This window comes from Amphiura filiformis, chromosome 10, assembly GCF_039555335.1.
Source record: "Amphiura filiformis chromosome 10, Afil_fr2py, whole genome shotgun sequence".
NCBI classification, from domain to species: Eukaryota; Metazoa; Echinodermata; class Ophiuroidea; order Amphilepidida; family Amphiuridae; genus Amphiura; species Amphiura filiformis.
The window spans coordinates 59,762,465-59,785,591 of record NC_092637.1 but is presented as its reverse complement, the minus strand read 5'-3'; the positions used below and the strand labels follow the sequence as shown (position 1 = coordinate 59,785,591).

Sequence of the window (23,127 nt, the reverse complement as noted above, 5' to 3'; positions counted from 1 at the left end):
GGTATATTGAGTAAATAGATAATAAAAGATGTCTGGGCAAATTTAAATTCTGACGGCCCAATTGTAAATTGCATCAATTGGTCCCAATATGGGCCAGTGGTCCCAATATGGACTGTATTTCTCTGCTATGTGTCATTCTTGTCAGCTAAGATCAACAAAAGTTCAAAAATCAATTGACCGTTGATATATATTTCTGCAAAGATGTTGGTTGGAGAAAATTGAATTCCTCTTTTCTGGATTGTAGTCGCATCCCTTGATAGCAAAATGATGATACGTTCAATCCATTCTCTGAGCTTTGCTTGTATTTGTTCTTGCCATTACTTGATTCATTGATTGACTGTTATACAGTAGTGTTTTATTATTGTTGATGGTCTCATTGAGTAGAGTATGGTAGACTATACAGGCAGGGAGGTGCATAGGTTCCTTGCTGTGCATTTCTTGAAACCAATGAAGAATGGACGGCTCTGATTGCTGCACTGTCAAAATAAGTAATGAATATACCAGGCCAGAAAAAAATTTACTTGAACTGCTATCTAAAATAAATGATGCCAGTGCCATTCACGAGCAGCCCTAACATTGGGGTCAGAGAAACCTGCCTTAGGGCCTCTGTTGGGGTCCAGGGACAATGCCCTTGTGGAGGTCCAGGAAGCGGGCCTCAGGAAGCTCCTGGATTCTGAGCTCAAAATTGTGTCCAAAATAAGCATTCTGTGGAACCATTGTTTTGACTTTCTGAAGATAAGTCAAACTAATTTAGGGAAAATTGTAGAGTGAGGGTAGTACATGTATGTAAGAGTTTAAATTTTACACCTATGACTAATCCCAGAAGTAAATTACATATTTCAAAATGCCAAACATGGTATTCTTATTCAAAATTGTCACACAACTACACAGGTTCAAAATTATTAATATATTTCTATTTTTTTTTTCTGGTTTACTCTGTTAGGCTAGGGGTCAGACAACACACCTTGACTTAAAATGTAGAATGCAAAACCAGTGATTTCCCAGCAAAACGACCAAAAAAATAAATAAATAAAACATTTTCATTAAAAAACAATTCTGTGGAATTTTGGGAGTATATGGGGAACTGTAGAAGACTAATCACTTTTGCTCTCCTTAAAAAAGATATTCTTACTTTGCAAGTTGCTCTTACAGTGTATTAAACACTTGCCTTGATAGCAAAATGATGATACGTTCAATCCATTCTCTGAGCTTTGCTTGTATTTGTTCTTGCCATTACTTGATTCATTGATTGACTGTTATACAGTAGTGTTTTATTATTGTTGATGGTCTCTTTGGGTAGAGTATGGTAGACTATACAGGCAGGGAGGTGCATAGGTCCCTTGCTGTGTATTTCTTGAAACCAATGAAGAATGGACGGCTCTGATTGCTGCACTGTCAAAATAAGTAATGAATATACCAGGCCAGAAAAAATTACTTGGAACTGCTATCTAAATAAATATGCCAGTGCAATTCACAAGCAGCCCTCAACGTTTGGGGTCCGAGAAGCCTGCCTTTGGGTCTCTGTTGGGGTCCAGGGACAATGCCCTTGTGGAGATCCAGGAAGCAGTGCCACTGGAAGCTCCTGGATTTGCTAATTGAGTCCAAAATAAGCTTTCTGGGCAGAGATGCCACTTTTCAGGAAATGTCCTGATTTTATGGGCAATTTACCAATTTCAGGAAATTTTTGCTCTATCCTTAACTGTGCAAAAGAATAGGGAAAGGTGCATTTTCAGGATTTTCCCATGTTTTGCAGGAAATGTTGACACCACCAAATGGCATCTCTGTCTGAGGTACTATTGTTTTGACTTTCTGAAGATTGGTCAAACTAATTTAGGGAAATAGTCGAGTTAAGTAAATTACATATTTCAAAATGCCAAACATGGTATTTTTATTCAAAATTGTCTTTTCAGATACCGTAAAATTCCGTCTACAAGCATATTATATGCCTCTAAACAAGGTTTTTTTTGACATAAGATTAAGAGACAAGAGGCAGACACTCTCAACAAAAACGTTATTTGGAGTTTGAACATCTATATTACTGATAAAGGCGGCTGTACAAACATATATATTTGTAAGACCAATCTATTGCAGTGTTTTTGAGAAGGGTATTGGCCTTTCATATCTTTCGTTAAAAAAAACCCTCGTTTAGAGGCATATATGCTTCTAGACGGAATTCTACAGAACACAGGTTCAGAATTCTAAAGTACTGTACATTTCTATTTTAATTTTTTTTCTGTTTTATTCTGTTAGGCTAGGGGTCCAACAAATACATGATTTTGTAAGCCAAACAACACACCTTGATTTAAAGTTAGAATGAACAATCTGATTTCTTGGCAAAACTTCCAAAATACAGATAATAAAAATAAAACATGAGTGTTTTTTTATATTTATTTTTCTGTTGAATTTAGGACATGAGGAACTTTAGGAAGCAGTGCCACTGGAAGCTCCTAGATTTGCTAATTGAGTCCAAAATAAGCTTTCTGGGCAGAGATGCCACTTTTCAGGAAATGTCCTGATTTTATGGGCAATTTACCAATTTCAGGAAATTTTTGCTCTATCCTTAACTGTGCAAAAGAATAGGCAAAGGTGCATTTTCAGGATTTTCCCATGTTTTGCAGGAAATGTTGACACCACCAAATGGCATCTCTGTCTGAGGTACTATTGTTTTGACTTTCTGAAGATTGGTCAAACTAATTTAGGGAAATAGTCGAGTTAGGGTAGTACATGTATGTAAGAGTTTACACCTATGACTAATCCCAGAAGTAAATTACATATTTCAAAATGCCAAACATGGTATTTTTTATTCAAAATTGTCTTTTCAGATAGCACAAGAACACAGGTTCAGAATTCTAAAGTACTGTACATTTCTATTTTAATTTTTTTTCTGTTTTATTCTGTTACGCTAGGGGTCCAACAAATACATGATTTTGTAAGCCAAACAACACACCTTGATTTAAAGTTAGAACGAACAATCTGATTTCTTGGCAAAACTCCCAAAATACAGATAATAAAAATAAAACAGAAGTGTTTTTTTATTTTTATTTTTCTGTTGAATTTAGGACATGAGGAACTTTAGAAGAGCAGTCACTCTTGTAAAAGATAGATCTCTTTTTCTGGGTATCAGGCCAGTAGCGTCATGACATACATGTAGATCACTTGCCTTGATAGCAAAATGATGATACGTTCAATCCATTCTCTGAGCTTTGCTTGTATTTGTTCTTGCCATTACTTGATTCATTGATTGACTGTTATACAGTAGTGTTTTATTATTGTTGATGGTCTCATTGGGTAGAGTATGGTAGACTATACAGGCAGGGAGGTGCACAGGTCCCTTGCTGTGTACTTCTTGAAACCAATGAAGAATGGACGGCTCTGATTGCTGCACTGTCAAAATAAGTAATGAATATACCAGGCCAGAAAAAATTACTTGAACTGCTATCTAAATAAATGATGGCAGTGCAATTCACGAGCAGCCCTCAACGTTTGGGGTCCGAGAAGCCTGCCTTTGGGTCTTTGTTGGGGTCCAGGGACAATGCCCTTGTGGAGATCCAGGAAGCAGTGCCACTGGAAGCTCCTAGATTTGCTAATTGAGTCCAAAATAAGCTTTCTGGGCAGAGATACCACTTTTCAGGAAATTTCCTGATTTTATGGACAATTTACCAATTTCAGGAAATTTTTGCTCTATCCTTAACTGTGCAAAAGAATAGGCAAAGGTGCATTTTCAGGATTTTCCCATGTTTTTCAGGAAATTTTGACACCACCAAGTGGCATCTCTGTCTGAGGTACTATTGTTTTGACCTTCTGAAGATAGGTCAAACTAATTTAGGGAAATAGTAGAGTTAGGGTAGTACATGTATGTAAGAGTTTAAATTTTACACCTATGACTAATCCCAGAAGTAAATTACCTATATCAAAATGCCAAACATGGTATTCTTATTAAAATTTTCTTTTCAGATAACACAAGAACACAGGTTCAGAATTATTAAATACATTTGTTTTTATTTTCTGGTTTATTCTGTTAGGCTAGGGGTCAGACAATACATCTCAATTTAAAATTTAGAATGCAAAACCAGTGATTTCCCAGCAAAATGACCAAAAAATAAAAACAAATTAAAACCATTTTCATTTAAAAAAGATTTATGGGGAACTGTAGAAGTCCAATCACTCTTGCTCTCCTTAACAAATACACTCTTACAGTGTAATAAATGCTTGCCTTGATAGCAAAATGATGATACGTTCAATCCATTCTCTGAGCTTTGCTTGTATTTGTTCTTGCCATTATTTGATTCATTGATTGACTGTTATACAGTAGTGTTTTATTATTGTTGATGGTCTCATTGAGTAGAGTATGGTAGACTATACAGGCAGGGAGGTGCACAGGTCCCTTGCTGTGTATTTCTTGAAACCAATGAAGAATGGACGGCTCTGATTGCTGCACTGTCAAAATAAGTAATGAATATACCAGGCCAGAAAAAATTACTTGAACTGCTATCTAAATAATATGCCAGTGCAATTCACAAGCAGCCCTCAACGTTTGGGGTCCGAGAAGCCTGCCTTTGGGTCTTTGTTGGGGTCCAGGGACAATGCCCTTGTGGAGATCCAGGAAGCAGTGCCCCTGTAAGCTCTAGATTTGCTAATTGAGTCAAAAATAAGCTTTCTGAGGAGAGATACCACTTTTCAGGAAATTTCCTGATTTTATGGACAATTTACCAATTTCAGGAAATTTTTGCTCTATGCTTACTGTGCAAAAGAATAGGCAAAGGTGCATTTTCAGGATTTTCCCATGTTTTGCAGGAAATGTTGACACCACCAAGTGGCATCTCTGTCTGAGGTACTATTGTTTTGACCTGCTGAAGATAGGTCAAACTAATTTAGGGAAATAGTCGAGTTAGGGTAGTAGTACATGTATGTAAGAGTTTAAATTTTACACCTATGACTAATCCCAGAAGTAAATTACCTATATCAAAATGCCAAACATGGTATTCTTATTAAAATTTTCTTTTCAGATAACACAAGAACGCAGGTTCAAAATTATTAAATACATTTGTTTTTATTTTCTTGTTTATTCTGTTAGGCTAGGGGTCAGACAATACATCTCGATTTAAAATTTAGAATGCAAAACCAGTGATTTCCCAGCAAAATGACCAAAAGATAAAAACAAATTAAAACCATTTTCATTTAAAAAAGATTTCTGTGGAATTTAGGAGTATGGGGAACTGTAGAAGTCCAATCACTCTTGCTCTCCTTAAAAAAGACACTCTTACAGTGTAATAAATGCTTGCCTTGATAGCAAAATGATGATACGTTCAATCCATTCTCTGAGCTTTGCTTGTATTTGTTCTTGCCATTACTTGATTCATTGATTGACTGTTATACAGTAGTGTTTTATTATTGTTGATGGTCTCATTGAGTAGAGTATGGTAGACTATACAGGCAGGGAGGTGCACAGGTCCCTTGCTGTGTATTTCTTGAAACCAATGAAGAATGGACGGCTCTGATTGCTTTGTGTAAAGAAATGGATTGTCTGCAATGAAATAACTGCTATCTAAAATAAATGATGCCAGTGCAATTCACGAGCAGCCCCAACATTTGGCAGGCATGAGAATTTTCAAGTTTAAACCTGAATTCAGGCTTTTTTGTTGTCCAAATTTCCTCACTCTCTTCTAATTTCAGTCCATTTGTGGCCTTTTTAGCCCAATTTCACACACTTTTTCAGGGTTTTTTCAAACACTTCAGGGTTTTTTTCATGGATGATCATTCTCATGACTGGTTTGGGGTCTGAGAAGCTTGCCTTAGGACCTCTGTTGGGCTCCAGGGACAATGCCCTTGTGGAGGTTCTGGAAGCAGGGCCTTTGGAAGCTCCTGGATTGTGTCCAAAATAAGCATTGAGGCACTATTGTTTTGACGTTCTGAACATAGGTCAAACTAACTTAGGGAAATAGTAGAGTTAGGGTACCGCAGTACATGTATGTAAGAATTTAAATTATGACTAATCCCAGAAGTAAATTACATATTTCAAAATGCCAAACATGGTATTCTTATTCTAAATTTTCTATTCAGATAACACAAGAACACAGGTTTAAGTACGGTACATTTCTATTTTTATTTTCTGGTTTATTCTGTTAGGCTAGGGGTCAGACAACACACCTCGATTTAAAATTTAGAATGCAAAACCAGTGATTTCCCAGCTAAACTAACAACCAACAAATTTTAAGAAAATTAAATATTTTCATTTAAAAGAAAATGTCTGTGAATTTGGGAGTACACAGGGAACTGTAGAAGATCTATCATTCTTGCTCTTAGTTGCTTTTACAGTGTAATAAATGCTTGCCTTGATAGCAAAATGATGATACGTTCAATCCATTCTCTGAGCTTTGCTTGTATTTGTTCTTGCCATTACTTGATTCATTGATTGACTGTTATACAGTAGTGTTTTATTATTGTTGATGGTCTCATTGAGTAGAGTATGGTAGACTATACAGGCAGGGAGGTGCACAGGTCCCTTGCTGTGTATTTCTTGAAACCGATGACGAATGGACGGCTCTGATTGCTTTGTGTAAAGAAATGCATAGTCTATGTGATGAAATTTTTATAGAATGGGCGGTATATCAATTTCGACTGGAATGCCTAATGAAACTTGGAACAGGTCAAGAAGAGAGCATATGGCCTTTTCTCTCTTTCAGAGTGTTTGTGATATAATATGCAGTAGACAAGCAAGTAAATGAAATATCCATTGAGGTAGAATCATAGAGTACTGACTCTGCCATGTTTGCTCTTGTACATTGTGTAGCTCCGGATTATTTCACTATGCCTTCAGCATTAAAAGTGTATGCTTGTTTTGTGTTCTGAGTGGAATTCTGGAAATTGGCCATAAAAGGAAACAATTGTAAAAATGATACTCCATTAACCCCTGCCTTGCCCCATTCTCCAGTTTGCCCTTTATTATTTCACAATTTCTACAGTTAAGAAATGTTGAGGAAATTTTGACAGACCCCCTCTGGCATCTCAGATCAGGAATAAGATGGGAAATGATGTAATATTGACATGGATTGTTTGTGATGTGACTTGTAAGAAGGAATGTGATCGGTTGATTGGGAACCCTTGTCTTAAATATGTGTCAACCAGTTGATTTTTATAGTGCTTCAAAAGAAAAGTTAACATAATTATTAAAATTATACAAAGGCTGAATAATGACTTAGTATTTATTTCATATTTCATTCTCCAGGATTCCAGACTAGTGGAAGGTGTGGCATTCAAGAAGACGTTCTCCTATGCAGGCTTTGAGATGCAGTCCAAGAAGTACGACAACCCCAAGATTGCACTACTCAACGTGGAGCTAGAACTGAAATCAGAAAAAGAGAATGCAGAGATTAGAATCGATAACGTAGAGGTATGGTGTCACAACTATAGGGTCTGGTGGTTTGGGTGGGCACCCATGAGTTATTCAGTGTTTTGAGGGTTAGGCTAATATTGTTGCATAATTCAGTCACATGCAAAAGAAATCAATGTAAAGTTCAAATTTATTCAAGACTGATAGAAAATGTGTGATGACTGATGTCTTGAGTGTCACTGCATCATGGTGAAAAAAGATTTTGGCAAATGTTAGCTACAATTAGTGATTTACAAAGTTGAGAGTCGTGCTTGCTAGCCTTATTGTGCAGTAGTTTTCACACAATAGTGGCTACATCTTTTGCAGTACATTTCTTTTGTCACCTTCACATCTCATTATATGACTGTGTGCATATTTGTGTCATTACTGTTATCATTCACTGTCATATCTCAATGTGGTGTTCATTAAAACTCTGCCAAACCTTGGCAACAAGTGGCTTTGATCTAACGTTAGGATTACAAGAGATTACATTCATCATGTAATGTAGAGGCATGGGCACATGTTCCCTGTCAAAAAAAAAGGTGTAGAGAAAAATCATTTCAGGAATGTGTGTAACTTCATACTAAGGTATAAAAATGTGTTGGGCTGCAGGCGTTGCTGTATGGTTCGAGAGTTGCAAGGCTGGTGCAATGATTTCATGTTTATGCTTGATTTGATCAAGTCATTAAACTCATGAATTAAAGTAAAAACAAAAAATATATTTGGAAATGGCTAATACTTGTCCATCCAAAAATACTAAACCTCTTCAGATATCATGATGCCTCCACGCCTGGTCCATATTCACCACTTCCTGTGTGCACTTCAAACTTGACCGCCCCTAAAAGCTGCCCAATTATGCATTGTTTACAAATGTTAAAATTCTCTGACATTTGCGTTTGCGAGTTATGCATGATTATGTGTATTACACTGCTCCATAGAAATTTGACGATATTTTTGCTAAACAAATTAATCTGCAAGAATTTTTTTGTAAACAAACATTATGTAGCCAGAGGTTTCCAGTGGTATAAAAAATCTCAAAGTGGGGTGGGGGGTGAGGCTGTGGAAATTATTGTGTAATTTCTGTGCAACTGCAATTACATTTAAGCTCCCTTTTTGTCAAACCACAAATACCAGAACATTATTGAGATTAGAATGTTTGTAAGTTTCATTGATGTATTGATTTATTTTACCCTTTTTTAAACCAGGAATATCAGAACATAGTAGATGCTGAGTGGAATATACTGTACAATAAACTAGAGAAGATCCACCTTAGTGGCGCCAAAGTGGTTTTATCCAAGCTTCCTATTGGTGATGTTGCAACACAGTACTTTGCAGATAGGTATGTATGAGTCTTAGGATGTGTTTGCACCAAGGTAAAATTTGTTTGGTTTATATAAGGCGGAAAAACTTCATAACACTGTGTATTGATATAGAATGGTATGCACACAGTTGGGCGCAGTGCTTACGCTAGCCTGTGTGCGTTGCGTAATGCGTGACTGGTGCACGCTTATGTGTATTTACGTGAGCATGAGTTGGGACTTTATTGATGTGCGCAGTAACAAAAGCCGAATAATTTCCGCCTTATATAAACCGAACAAACTTAGATCTGTCCCATGCCCCAGAGAAAAATGTGGGTGAATACAGACAAAACTACATTGGTGTGAATACCAGATATGCTGCAGAAAACAATGCAAGATGATTGTGTTCAACCTGATGAGGAAGTTTAAAACTGTGTAAAACTGGTATAATGCACATTAACTGAGAAGTTTTGCTTTGATTAATTTTTTATTGAACTACATGGGCATGTGACATTTTGTCTTGTCTGAACCTTGTTCAGAAAGAGACATGTTTCCATCTGTTTGTGTATGTATGTATTGTGCTAATTTGGTTAAAGTTTTGTAAAATAGATGCCATTCCCAAAGTATCACTACTACTGAACTAAACTTGGTAGCAATGATCATTGAAGTAGGGGATTTACAGTGACCTGAAGGATGTTGAGGTCAGAGGTCATCTTGGGGTAAAATAAGGTAAATATATGCACAAATACTAAAATCTTTTTCCCCCTGGCAAGTAATAGATCATTTTCAATGTTGATCAAAATACTTCTTACAGGAAGGGGAAGTGGGGTATCAAGGACAAACCATTCAAAGGTCATCCAAGGGGCTTACACACAATTTTTGTGAAATTTCAGGAAATGGCTGATTGGATAAATACATGTACTTGCTTGAATAAATTTGAAGGTGTGGGAGATATGTCAAAAGACAACCAGAGGTCCCCAAAGGTCCCCTAGATTTTAAATTGTATGAAGTGCTCCAATTAAACTGAAATTTTATTTTATTTTCTAATCACATATAACCATGGCTCATTAACAACCTGTGACAGCATTTGATAATGGTAATGACATTGGCAATGACATAGTCCATGCCCATAGTGAGTCCAATGAATAGGATAGCAGACTATTATGAATAGGATTCCAATAAGTCTAGACACAGTGCTCTATGGACCACAGATTAGGGTGTGACTGATTACATTACGGTGCATACAAATCACACAAAAAACCAAATACATTGCACTGTGCAGGCATGTTTACATTTTTGTGAATGTCCAGTGGCTTTCAAAGCTCTGGGGTGCTTGTACAAGTTTTCTACAAGTTATACCGGTGCAGAGTGAGACTTTGTTGAAGACTAGTTGTTACCTGTTTATTAGTGTTTCAGTGCTACCTGTATTACACGGAGACACTTGCGGATGTCTTCTGTATTGGCACACTTTCCCATCACCTTTTGAAACTGTTCACAAGGACTGGATGCAAGACTAGATATGATACCTGCTCCCACAAAACCAAGTCACCATAAAGGCTTTATTTGAGATACAAATCTGCCAAAAATCAATAGAAAACGAAGGAATTTTTAAGCTAAAGATGTATTTTAAAGGATCAAATATTGAGTAATCATGTTGTGATTTTATATATATACCATTTTAAAGCTGACAATTCGAGCATTTTAAATTTTGACATATCTTCAAATCATAATTTCCCAACTGTATCCAGGTTTTGTGAGAGCAGGTCTCATATTTGTATGCATGTAGCAAATTAAGCAAGCATTGTTGTCTGTGTTAGTCTTTGGTTAAGTCTAATCAGTGTCTAGGGTACTGTGGGTAGTAAGCTTCCTAACAGGACAAGATGCATGACTGTTAATTGCAACTTAAATAGCCCTTAGATATTCAACATTCCAGATGAGTTATTGGGGTAGCCAGATGAAATAGTTAACAAAACAGAACAGTCTGAAGATATACCAACAATATTGTGCATGTTCTTGCATGATAACACTAGAAGTTGTGTGCATTTGATGATGAATGGTCGCGACTGTATGTAGCTGCAGATGACTCTGTCTCTATATAGCCTGTGAAGTGCTATGCGAGGCACCTAGCATGGATAGTAACATCCAATAATGACTATACCCCATCATTAGGTACAACACAAAATTATGTTTTGTGGTAATTATGGCCGCGAGAAATGTTTGGCAAAAAAACACATGTTCTCATCATTTTTCCTCTTCCGTGAGAAAAATAGGTAGTACTTGCTGCTTGGGAATTCATTCTTTTATTTTTTTCCATTGCATTTTAGATCCCCCCCCCCTTTTTTTTTCGTTTTCCTCTACTTTGGGTAATAAGGCAAGGCAGTTAGTATGATTTCATATACATATTTGCGCAGGTTCCTGAGGAAAAAAAATGTGCCTTTTTCCCCATGGCTAATCATGATTTGGCTATTGGGTGAACACAAACACATTCTTCCATAGGGAATACAAATATGGGCAGGCAATGTGACAGCCTTATGTAGTATTGCAGTCTAACAGGAGCCAAAGTGCCAGGGTAAATTCTCCCAAATTGGAGAAACTACCAACTTTGACAAAGAAATATGTTTTGAGTTTCCTACGCGACCTTTGAAGTAATCCGCCTCTCTGCTCCCTGTAATCCCACTCATTCACATATTGATGCTGCAACATGACATTACAAAATGACATAATAGGATTCCCACGGGTGCAACATCACACAGGTCACAGACCTCCATGGATTCACAAGACAGGTGTCATTCAAACTATTGGGTCTATTCAAGGAACTTAACCCTCACAATCCATCTCATTCAATTGATTCTGACTTTATGCAAGATTTCTACTAATTATTTTTTGTTGTACTTTAAACTTCACACTTACTGCCTGCTTTCAATGTAACATGAAATTAAAAAGCATGAAATTGGTAATAAAACATGTGGGCTTTATTATAAGAAATCTGAGAAGATGACACCATAAGAAAAAATTTAGTACCAGTTTAAATCACCAAGGTACCTAATTTTGCCACAGGAAAATCTGATTTTTATAGTTATCAAAAGTACATGGATTGTAGTTGAGAATGAGTAATATGCAGTAATCAACTATATATACCAATGATATATGCAAACAAGTGCACTGGCTGTCTAATTGTCTTATACTTGTCCTCATCATACTCCTCATGCATACGTACGTAAGAGGTTTAGTCAACTATAATAGGGTTAACATCTGGGTGTTATTAGCAAGGTCTTTAACAGGTTTCCTTGCTCACAATTGCTCATATTTGGATTGATGTTGACTAGTTTAAGTAAAATGCCAATTTGAAGTCTTATATCATAAAGATGATATTTCTATAGTAAAAGCAAAAGTCATAGGTCTTCACTGGTGCGCTGGCCACAAGATTTCTATTCTTATTATTTAATTTGTTTCCAGTTCAATTTTCAATGTATTTGACTTACTTTGATTCAAAAAGCTAGTTTTGCTTGATCTCAGTTCATATACAGAAATAGCAAGAACAAAAGACATGGAAATATTTCTAAATAGTGGTAGAAATGTGCACAATAAATGCAATCAAAGTATAGGCAAAATAAGTCATTCTTGGCATAACTTGTTGCGCCCATATAGCGTACTAAAAGTGTAAGCAATGTAAGGCGTGTGCATGCTGTCTATTGTATCACGCTATGTGCGTGCGTGTTTATCGAGGAGCCACTATCGTTCCGAGTGTTCCAGCTTGGCCAAGAAGCAAGAATTACATATTTTACATATAGGTTTCTTTGTTGTATACATGATATTTATTACAAAACAAATCACAACAAATACAAATTACAAGAAAAAAATTTAGGTTTACCTAGTTTGGTACAATATGCTTTTGGGAGATAGACCTGTTAGCTGAGTTGTGCCTAAATAGTTGAAACTACTGAATCTACCATAAAACAAGGTCGTCATGAGTTAATTGTATGACTCATTGCGCAATAAGTGCTATATTCCTATACAATTACATAGGCAGACCCAATCCCCCCAGTTATTCCCCCATGTTGTCTACTTCAATTTCCCATCTATTTTCCCCTTGAAAACTTCCATGCACGTCCCATAGGATTGCCCCTTGAAGCTCAGGGTTGCAGTCCCAGTGGATCTCTTATCATTTTTAGGAAAACACAACACACTCATCAAAGCATACAATTGCTACTGTTTTTTTGGTTTGCAAGATGCTGTGCTCTGTATCGTGCAATGCTAGCAAAATCGGAAATACAATTATCTTACCAAACATTGTCATAGAATTTACCATATGTGAAAGATTGTTGAACGATTCAATTTCAATTTGCAATGTAAGTTGAATAGATGAATTATTTGGGCAAAACAAAGATAGTTGTTTTACAATCTTGCACAAAATGTGGAAAAATTTTTTTGATTGTTTTTTTTATTTTGTATAAGAAAAAGTAGGAAAGGGAATCTGGGAAAATGTTAAAGAAGATCCAACTGTTTAAAAATCGCAACTAGTCAAAAATGCTGCTGCCCGGAGCCTGTGTTGGACGAGGAGATTTTCTGCCTCATTTCTGCACATACAAAAAATCGTTTATTCAGAACTTGGAGATGAAGTCTAAACTTGTCCGACGGTGAACCCGCTAGAAACGTACGAATTGTTATGAACTCCCACAATTTGTACTTGGAGATCCTTGAGGGGAAATACTTACTCTTTGCCTTGACAATGAGACTTGGGAAAGAAGACAATTGCAGTGTGCAACATGATTTACACCACAATCATACTGTTTGCTTGCTAACTTGTAATAAATAGGCTATTTCAGTTGAAATTCATACACTCTCAGGGCTAATGAAAAACATGACCTTATCTCCCACTCAGGGAATGCAGATTTCAAATGGAGTCACCCAATCAGGTAACCCTATTTGAAATTCACCCCACCCCCCAGTCTTGCATAGAGGGTGTATGAATTTCAACTGGAATAATCCAATTTCATAGCATTGTGATTCAGCAAAATAATACATGCACATGACAGGTCTCTGGATTTTGCCAGATTTGATATTTAATTGATAAAACTTGGGCTGACAAATCCAATGACCCAATTACCAATAGCCCTTGCTAGCTCCCTACTCTGCTATAGAATCAATGGTAGAAAACACATTTTCATGAAAATCTGTGATTCGATTTATGGTGAAATTTGAATATAAAGGTCTTGGAGAAGTGTTAATTATAGAGGTCTAAGAGAAGGGTCAGAAAGTAAATGAGGGAATCTTTTGAATGAATGTGGGATAGTTTCTTGCTTCTGAAGAGAAGGCCTTGAGCCAGAATGAATTGCCACATACATAGGGTTTACGTATGGTAATTTGAAGTCTGAATAGTTAGTGGGTATTACTTGCTTGATCAATCTTGAGTGAGTGGATATGGGGTGTCATTTATTTCTAAATTTGAGGCAGCTTTTGAGAAAGGCTTGTATAGCATTTAGTGTTTTTAGAAATATTGTTTGTTTCTTTGTTTTTAAATTGAGCTAGGAAATGTTCTGTGTTGTCTTTGCCCCACAGGACAGAGAGTTTGAAAAGTTTGAGTACAGCATTTGACTGTGACACTCCTGGAATAGGAATCTTTTGTTGACAGAGTGCAAAACTATTACAAGTCCTTACATATTTTGTGCACTTGCAACAGTCAGACGTTCTTGTGATGCCCAAATTTGTTTTTGGCATGAACAACATCATCATTATACTTAAGGGGGTACTACACCCCTGCCCAATTTTGTGCCCATTTTTGCATTTTTCTCAAAAATTATAGCGCATTGGGGACAAGTAAGATATGTATATTATAGGGGCAATGACTACAACTACTGCACTGGAAATTTTATTTCAGCACAGACAACAGTTGTGGAGTTACAGTCAAAAATGAGGAAAACCAATATTTGATCAATAAATCAATAACTACTTGCTTTGAGTTGCTGAATTTTCAGTACAGTAGTTGTAGTCCTTGCCCTATAATATACATATCTTACTTGTTACCAATGTGCTACAATTTTTGAGAAAAATGCAAAAATAGGCACAAAATTGGACAGGGGTGTAGTACCCCTTAACAGTAGATGTGGAAGAAGTTATTACTCCAAATTGTGTAGGAAAGATTTCAGATACTTCTTTCTCAATAGGGTCTAACTTCAAATATGTTTTCTGAAAGAGTTGGAATTTGAATAAAACATTATTTCTGCATTTAAGAGAACAAACATGCCTAATATGTCCATGAGCATGCTGCTGATATTTTGCAAAATATTGAAAATGACTTGGCCTATGCCCTCCCATTTACCCATCTTTATCTTTTCTAGATATGAGTTGTATTTCCTTGCCAATATTGACAGCAATCAATGCAGGATATGCCATACTGAGTTCAACTAGGTTGCGCTTAGAAATCAGTTGCTCACATTTGGGATGACTGATGTGTGTAAACTCAAAACATGTGCAGGCCTACATACCTACTGAAGCCAGGAGTGTCAAAGACAACTGATGATGCTATATGTCACATTCAGCCTGCGTGGGGATTCATAGTAGCGAATACTAGCAAGAATCTCGAGGATTTGTGGTGCAACTGATTCTTGATAGCTTTATGCCAACCCAAATATTAAATTGGGGGGGGGGGGGGATGTTATGGGCATTCCTTAGGATTTTCAAAGATATCCTTGTTCACCAACAATTTGTGGAATAAAATGAGAAATGCATCAAAAAAACAAGAAACTTGCAATGAAAAAGCCAAAATGTTCTTGTGGAGATGCTTTGTGTGTTTCTTCTGAGCAAATGGTATTGAGGTGGGTAATACGCGGTGACTTGCCCAGTAGCAACAGTACAGGTATCTATTGATTGGGTGACACCGGAAGTCACTTAAACTGTGACAAACTACAATATACAAAGCTAATGATCTTATTCTGACCTTCGAGCAGCTTGAAGGTCACAAAAAAAGTTGTCCTGAACTTCGCCCTCCCCGCTGATTTACGTGTGTAGTGATTTATTATCCTGCATAAGACCCGGTTGATGGGGAGAGGATCAAAATGGTGGAATATAAGTGCGGTAATGCAAGGTACAAACACACTTGGTCTTAAAAATGTCTGGTTTTCATTTTATTTTTCAGGGACATGTTTTGTGCAGGCCGTGTAGCTGATGAAGACTTAAAGCGTACTTTCCAGGCTTGTGGTGGCGCTATACAGACGTCGGTGCAGAGCCTCACAGATGACGTGCTAGGCGTATGCGAAAGATTTGAAGAACAACAGATAGGTGGAGACAGGTATTGACTCAATCAGAATTTTATCAAATTTAATGTGTTCCAGAAAATTAAAAATTTAAATGTTGCAAGGTTCAAGGCTGCAAGGCTGAGTTCCTTGATGGTGGAGCAGGGCTGAACAAAAGATTGTCCTTGCTTCATTACTTCATTAATCTCCAAAGCAAAAACATTTGAAAAGAAGTTTGACGTGGGCATGCCGTGGCTTCTGATAAACACTTTGTTATGCCTGAAGGTTGACAACTCACATTAATGTAATTGTCTTACTAACTGGGCAGTGATTATCAATTGTGAGACATGTAGTGAAGCTAATAAGTGGAATTTGGACATTAATTTAAATGGGCTGAATACAGCAACCATGCTCAGCATGCAACAACTACCCTACACTCCACATCCACCTCTCAACTTTGCAAAACTTGAAATTGGGTTTTCATTTGAGTGGAGAATGAGCAGGTCTGGTTTAATATGATACATTGAAATCTAAAAGGATACGGCTAGCCTTGTTAGGTCATATTAATTTGTGGCTCTTCAGAAACATCAAATGCGGGTTAGTTTGCTTATTTTTTAAGTAAATTTGACTAGAATGTGTGAGTCAACCCGTTTGAAGAAACGCATGTTGTATCATTGGAGATGAAAAGGACACCAGCTGCTAAACAAAGTGTGGGGCCTTGGCAAACGGGCATTCATAGTTTTACCATTTTGATGGGCATTTAATAGAAATAAAATTGAAGTTAACATAAAAACGAGAAACTTTTTTTTTAGTTTTCCAGTTGGATAACATGCTTGATTTTATCAACATGGACAAGAGCTTTGAGGACAAACTATTAAATTAATATGGCTTTACCAGTGCCTTTTCTGAATTGACTATGACATGGAAAAGGGGGAATCAATATCATATTCACTCTGCTGGTTCATATACTCTGCCATGGACATCATGGCGGGTAAATGCAACGCAAAAGTTAAAATCCACAAAATGTTTTTACTTGTTTTCAGGTACAATATATTCACTGGTTGTCCTCAAGCCAAAACCTGCACCCTGATATTACGTGGTGGTGCTGAACAATTCATTGAGGAGACAGAGAGATCACTTCATGATGCTATTATGATAGTGAGGAGAGCAATCAAGAATGATTCCGTTGTAGCAGGTATGTATGCATTCCTACCACAGTTCAATCAACACAGACAGGTAGTAAGCAAATGTGTGATGGACACTGTATGCTTTCAAAAGTTGCATGTCGTATCTTTCTCTAAGTGCTGGGACACTTTATGTTGAGCGGTATTTGATAGACACAAGCAATAGAACAAGCAACGGAACAATCCAACCTCATGAATATATATAAGATAAACACAGTCAAATACTCCCTTGGTCACACAAAGGGTGCACATGTGTGGTCTGTCTCATTTACCGATTGGTTGCTATGCCCACCTGAAATATTGTGTGAAGGGACAATGTGCCTGAATGTTTGACCACTGGGGATGTTGTAAATTGCTTATGGTCTGCGTAGTCTGTATTTCTTACCAAACATGTTAGGAGGTTAAAGTCACACGCAGTCAGTTGGGCCCTTTGATTTTAGTGCAAAGCTGGACGGTTGTGAGTAAAACAGGCAAGTACCTTGAGTTCTGATCCTAAGAGATCTGGCAGATTTCTAAGATCTGTTTTGTAGTGGTGTGAAAAGTAAATATGCATTTTATTATTGTGCCAAACAGTTGTTAATACCATGATGTGGGTCAAGATATGCAGACAAAGGAACATTTTGGCACTGTTTTGGTCATAACTCAAATACCACAATGTCTACAAAACCACAATTGCAATATAATATTGCTCAACAGATTTCATCACAGATACATGGTGCATACCCATTTTACAAAACTTCAGTTTACTAAGATTATGTCCAGGATATTTTCCTGAAGTTCACATCATTTTAACAAGTATGAGATTGAAATGGAATAACTGTATGTAGAATTTAGGCTATGGGATGATTCATGTAAGATTACCAAGTGATAAAACATTAGAGATTTAATTGTAAAAAGAAAAGATAACACACTTCTGATGCAAAATTGTGTTAGTCTTTTAATTAAATATAGCTCTCAAAAACTGGAAAAATCTGCCTCAACAACTAGTCGACATAAAAGATTGAGGACAATTCAAGACAGCCATAGCTAAACACATCTACAGCTCAGAAGTAAACACCAATCTCAAAGCACCCCTTATCCGACTCCTGAAAAAAGTGTTTAAAAGCATATTCACCAAGACCAAATTTAATTAAGTAAGATACTCACTGTTAAATACACCCTTAAAAGTTGGTGCAGTCAATGTACTCAAGCACTTCACTAATTAAATTAAAAACAAATCTTGGAGAAAGAACAAGTTTAGATATATATATATCAGTGCATATCAAATAAGTTTTCCCATAACAGGGCAAGTTTTTATGAAATATGCACTTGTAAGTTGAACCCAAGTTATGTTTGATATCTTGAGGTGATAATCAAGCTATACAAAACCACAGCAAAGACTGGATGGCTGGTTCCACAGGAAGCAGCAACTATACAATGTTTGCTTAGATATAGCTCACTTAATTGCAGTGTTTCACAATAGATTTCTTGAGAGAGAATTAGGTAGTTTTGACGGTGGATCACCGTTCCACCACAGGAAGAAACTAGTACTGCTTAGTTTGCATTAGGCGAGACAGACCAGGGAGGGAGTTTAGTGTGCAATACTGAAGATACATGTTTCATTTCTATCAAAGTTCATTGGTACTCTCAGAAATTCAGGTGGAAATTTACCGCAGATTGAAAAAAATAAAATCTTCACTCTAGGTCATTTTTTATTTAGCAAGAGCATGTCTGGAATAGATACAAATTGGGTGAGGGGAGTGGTAGAATCCTATCAATCCAATATACACGGCATAAAATGCACAATTCATCTGCCAAATGCTTACCTTGCATACAAACTAATGCATGTGTGTACCTGACCAATTTGAACGCTGCCATTTCTTACTGAAAGTTGGCGGATTGCCTCTATAAACTTTATAGTGTTAAAGGCCCATTCAATAATTTGCTCATCCGGACGATCATCAAAATCATCAAAATTCAGATTTTGGTACCCATGTCATTGTCATAGATGTGCTAACATAGCCTGCTAGATGTTAAGCCGAAAGCTGTGACAAAATAAGGCATTTACATGAATCTGTAATTTATATACTGACAGTATATAAATTAGCTACATGTATTTCGGCTTCAACTTTGTTAATACTGCTGTTTTCTTTGTTTTTTGCCAAATATTTCATTTCAAAAATACCAAATGACATTTTGAATGACTTATCCTTCACTTTTAAGCAATTTATAAACAATTTAAATTTGATTATACTTTCGCTGGGATCACTGGATGGGATTTTAAGGCATGTAATTTCAAAATATATCAATATGGAACAAACAAGCAATCATAATTATTTACATCCTATTTTCAGTGCAGATTTAGATATCTATCCAATTTATAAGGAGTAGGTAGGCCTATACATACATTACTTGTTGAAATGTCTGCAGATTTTATTGTATTAAAAGGGCATCAAATATTTAGAATAAAAAGTAATGAAACATGTAGTTACTCACTTTACTCAACTTCCAAGTTGAGGAAAGTAATGAAGTTTTCATAATGAACACGATAAGCATCCCTTTGCGGTTAGAAAGCATTTATTTTGACAGAAATAATAAAGTGTACATTATACTGAGCGTCACTTGAAGTTGCAAAAAGGGCAACATTTTGAGAATGGAGATACACCATATTGGCATGATTTGTGTGAGATGATGGAGTATTTTGACATGAGAACATTTTATTACTACTATATGTTGTTTGACCCAGTTACATTATGATCTAAAACATGCCAGCCATCAAGGACACAATTCTTTAACCCCAGTATGCATATACATTGTTGCAATGAACTTTAAATGTGATGGGTACAAAAACTCATAGTCTATAACTTGAGATGGGTTTTTGAGCTGTATAGATTATAGAACTTAGTCTTTGGAAATGGTCTCATTTTAGCTGCTAGTGTTAGGGGTAAGTGTTAAGCAGGCTATGTACCTTTGGGGCCATGACTGTGTGTTGTAACCCAGCCAACTGTACTTGTCCTTTAACTGCATGTGCTTTTACCAATTTGCAACCTGCAAATTGGAAAGGTCAGAGAGATTGCCATGTGATTCCCTGGATGCTAAGATTTATGATGATGGGGAGTAACAACACTCTACTTACAACATTTGAATGTGTGACAGTGCATAGCCTTGGTTTATGTGTTCCCTTCTCATTATGAGAATAAAGCAGGATCCCGCTCAGCTTACAGAGGGCAGTGTTTCAAAACCTGCGAAATAGTACCCAAATTTGGTGACTTAATAGGACCCCATTCCTATTGTTTGGACGTTGTTCTTCTGTGATACCATGAGATTAATGCAAAAACTACTACTGCTTTTATTGAGTCCCTTATTTAGATAGGTGCTATTAGAGTATCATCCTTGGATGCTAAGTTTTGTGATATTAGACTATCATGTTTGGATAGGAAGATTGTGATGATGGGCTTGTTTGATGATCAGGAGTAACAACTATATGTCTTACTTCAGAGTAGTACCATTGTGGTGAACTGGTGATAGTTTGAAAAAAAAGAAAAGGAAGAAGAAATTGCTAAACAATTAGGCCTATATTGTTGTACTTTGGACCTCCTTTCAACCTGTTTGGTATATAATGTTTATGTTGACAGCATACCTGTGTAACTGTTGCTCACCCCATGTACCTATTGCTTCAGGAAGTTCATGGCATAATTTAGTGCTGTGCTCCATGTTCACTTGCCCACCCCATGTACCTATTGCTATAGAAAGTTTAGGGCAGAACGTAGTGCTGTACTCCATGTTCACTTGCCCTCCCCGTGTACTTATTGCTATAGGAAGTTTAGGGCAGAACGTAGTGCTGTGCTCTTGTGTTCACTTACCCGCATGTGCCTATTGCTTCAGGACGTTTAGGGCAAAACGTAGTGCTGTGCTCCGCTCCATGTTCACCTATTGCTTCAGAAGGTTTTCAGTCTATTGCTACTGATTCTATTCCAGTTCTATTTCCAATTTCTTCGTCCCCTTGTACCCATTCCAAAGGAAGTCCTTGGCATGAAGTATTAGAACTTAATTGGCATTTCATTAGTACCCATTGCCAGAGGAAGTTTTTTGGTGTTTTAGTACCTTTGTTGCAGCCTTATTTGTAATTTGCCTTCCCTCCCTGTACACCCTGTGTGTAGTAAGAGAGGAAGTTTTTGATAAGGTTCATAACCCAGTAATTTCCCTTGTATAATCATTGTGTACTGCACACTTATCCAGACTGCTTTATAGCCCTGTGGAATCTACCTGTTTTTATTTGTCATTGTGTTAGGGCAAGGTTGTTTGTTATACAATCTCAACTTGAATAATCATTTACCTATCTGCTCATAACCATATTCAAACTGGTAGTCAAGATATGGACACTCTTTGCTCATCATGATGACTTTAATAATGCATTCCTGGCATAAACCCCTGTTACTTACAATTTGTGACCATCCACCACAAACCAGGTGTAAAGGTGTCATGTATTAAAACCTCTGCTTTAGAATATTAAGATCTTTTGATATACCTAAGACTGAATACAAAGATGACTACTCTGTAGATTACACAATATCATACTAGTTCATTTGAACTAGTGAACTGGTCAGTATTATGTAAACCTGTATGGTTATAATTTAAGTTAACCAAAACTGTAGCCATCACATTTAATTTCCCCTCACTTGCAACCTGCCGTAGGCTTTATTCTGTGACACAGAATATAGAAAACATAGTTTTGTAAAAAGTAGTTTATGGTGTCAAAAGAGATTGGGCAATCTGGGTTAGCGGGTCTCCCAAGCGCCCGCAATCCAGCGTGGGGTTAAGTGAGATAGTCTGGCGTGGTTCCCCAAGGTTGAGCCGCGGTAGTATGGTAGTCATTGGCATGCTGTTTTACGGCCTGAATCATCTCACGCCATCCTCGCATCAGTTTGATGTGGGCTAATTAGTTGTGACACCTTGAGCGTGAGTCGTCCACTGTGCTGGTTTTTTACAAGGTCGCAGAGATGATCCACGATGCCACAGTGGGGAGAGGAAACAGGGAGTTGATTTGCAAATTACTGAACATGTTGTAATATGTTGTTTGCAAATTAAGGGTTGTATTAGCCAGGCCTGTTGATCGTGCACAAGTTGATGCTGTCATTGTCTGCGGTAGAATGTGCTCCCCTGCCCTTTTACCCTCAGTGTATTTGACCCACTCTATGTACCAGGGGTGTGACAGTTCAGATTTCAGCTTTTTTTATTACTGAAATTTATGTGTTTTCTTTTATTTTCAGCCCATATTTGGCATTTTTACCCTGATTTTACGCTGTTTTTTAGTAATTTTCCTCTTTAATTGTCTGAGGCCTCTCACACCCCTGAATTGTACATAAGCCACACTTCATGAGCTGACAAGATTGTTTGACATCAACTAAGAATTGTGGTATTAGTTTACGCCACTGCATACAAACTACAGTCAATATAACTGTGGTGACCTGTTTTTTTTTCTTAGACTCATACCATTTACTCAATCTCTGACCGTGCAAGTATGATGAACACATGAGTGTCTGCATTCATTACTTTCTATTATTTTATTACTATTATTGTCTAAATAAATTTGGTATTCTTAGCCACTGCGAAGAATTATGGAATAAAAATGTATTCAAAGTAAAACATTATACGGAATACAGATTGCTCAAGGCTGTGTCTTCAGCTATTTCAGCCTCCATAGCCAGGTAATCGTCGTCTCACACGCAATACCCCTATGTGACGTGGGGATGATAAAACTGCACTGCCATGCATGCAATCAAGGCTAGCAGTTTTGTAGGTCTTGTGGTTCATATGTTTAAGGTGATATAAGTGGTGACATTAGTTTTTCCTGTAGTTTGACACTTATCTCAAGAACTGCAAAACCTTTGAGTTGAAAGTGCATTTGAAAATATTAGAGCCATTCAATAAGAAACATTGAGTTATTGTTACTGTCAATTTAATGATTCTTAGAGAATCCAAAATATCCTTTTGATACGGAGTGCTATGTTGAACAGATTCTACGATAAATAGCCCTTGTACATATATAGGCCTATACATTTTGC

The 23,127-nt window shown here is 36.9% G+C and overlaps 1 protein-coding gene across 1 annotated transcript in view; it reads left to right on the top strand.

Annotated features, from left to right (window-relative positions):
* Positions 1–23,127, top strand: part of LOC140163096 (T-complex protein 1 subunit eta-like) — a 63,240-nt gene that overhangs the window by 32,757 nt on the left and 7,356 nt on the right. The window contains exons 6-9 of the mRNA XM_072186472.1: positions 7,226–7,390; positions 8,575–8,708; positions 15,803–15,955; positions 16,943–17,094. Of these exons, the coding sequence (XP_072042573.1) occupies positions 7,226–7,390; positions 8,575–8,708; positions 15,803–15,955; positions 16,943–17,094 (604 nt within the window). The remainder of the gene's footprint in view (positions 1–7,225; positions 7,391–8,574; positions 8,709–15,802; positions 15,956–16,942; positions 17,095–23,127) is intronic.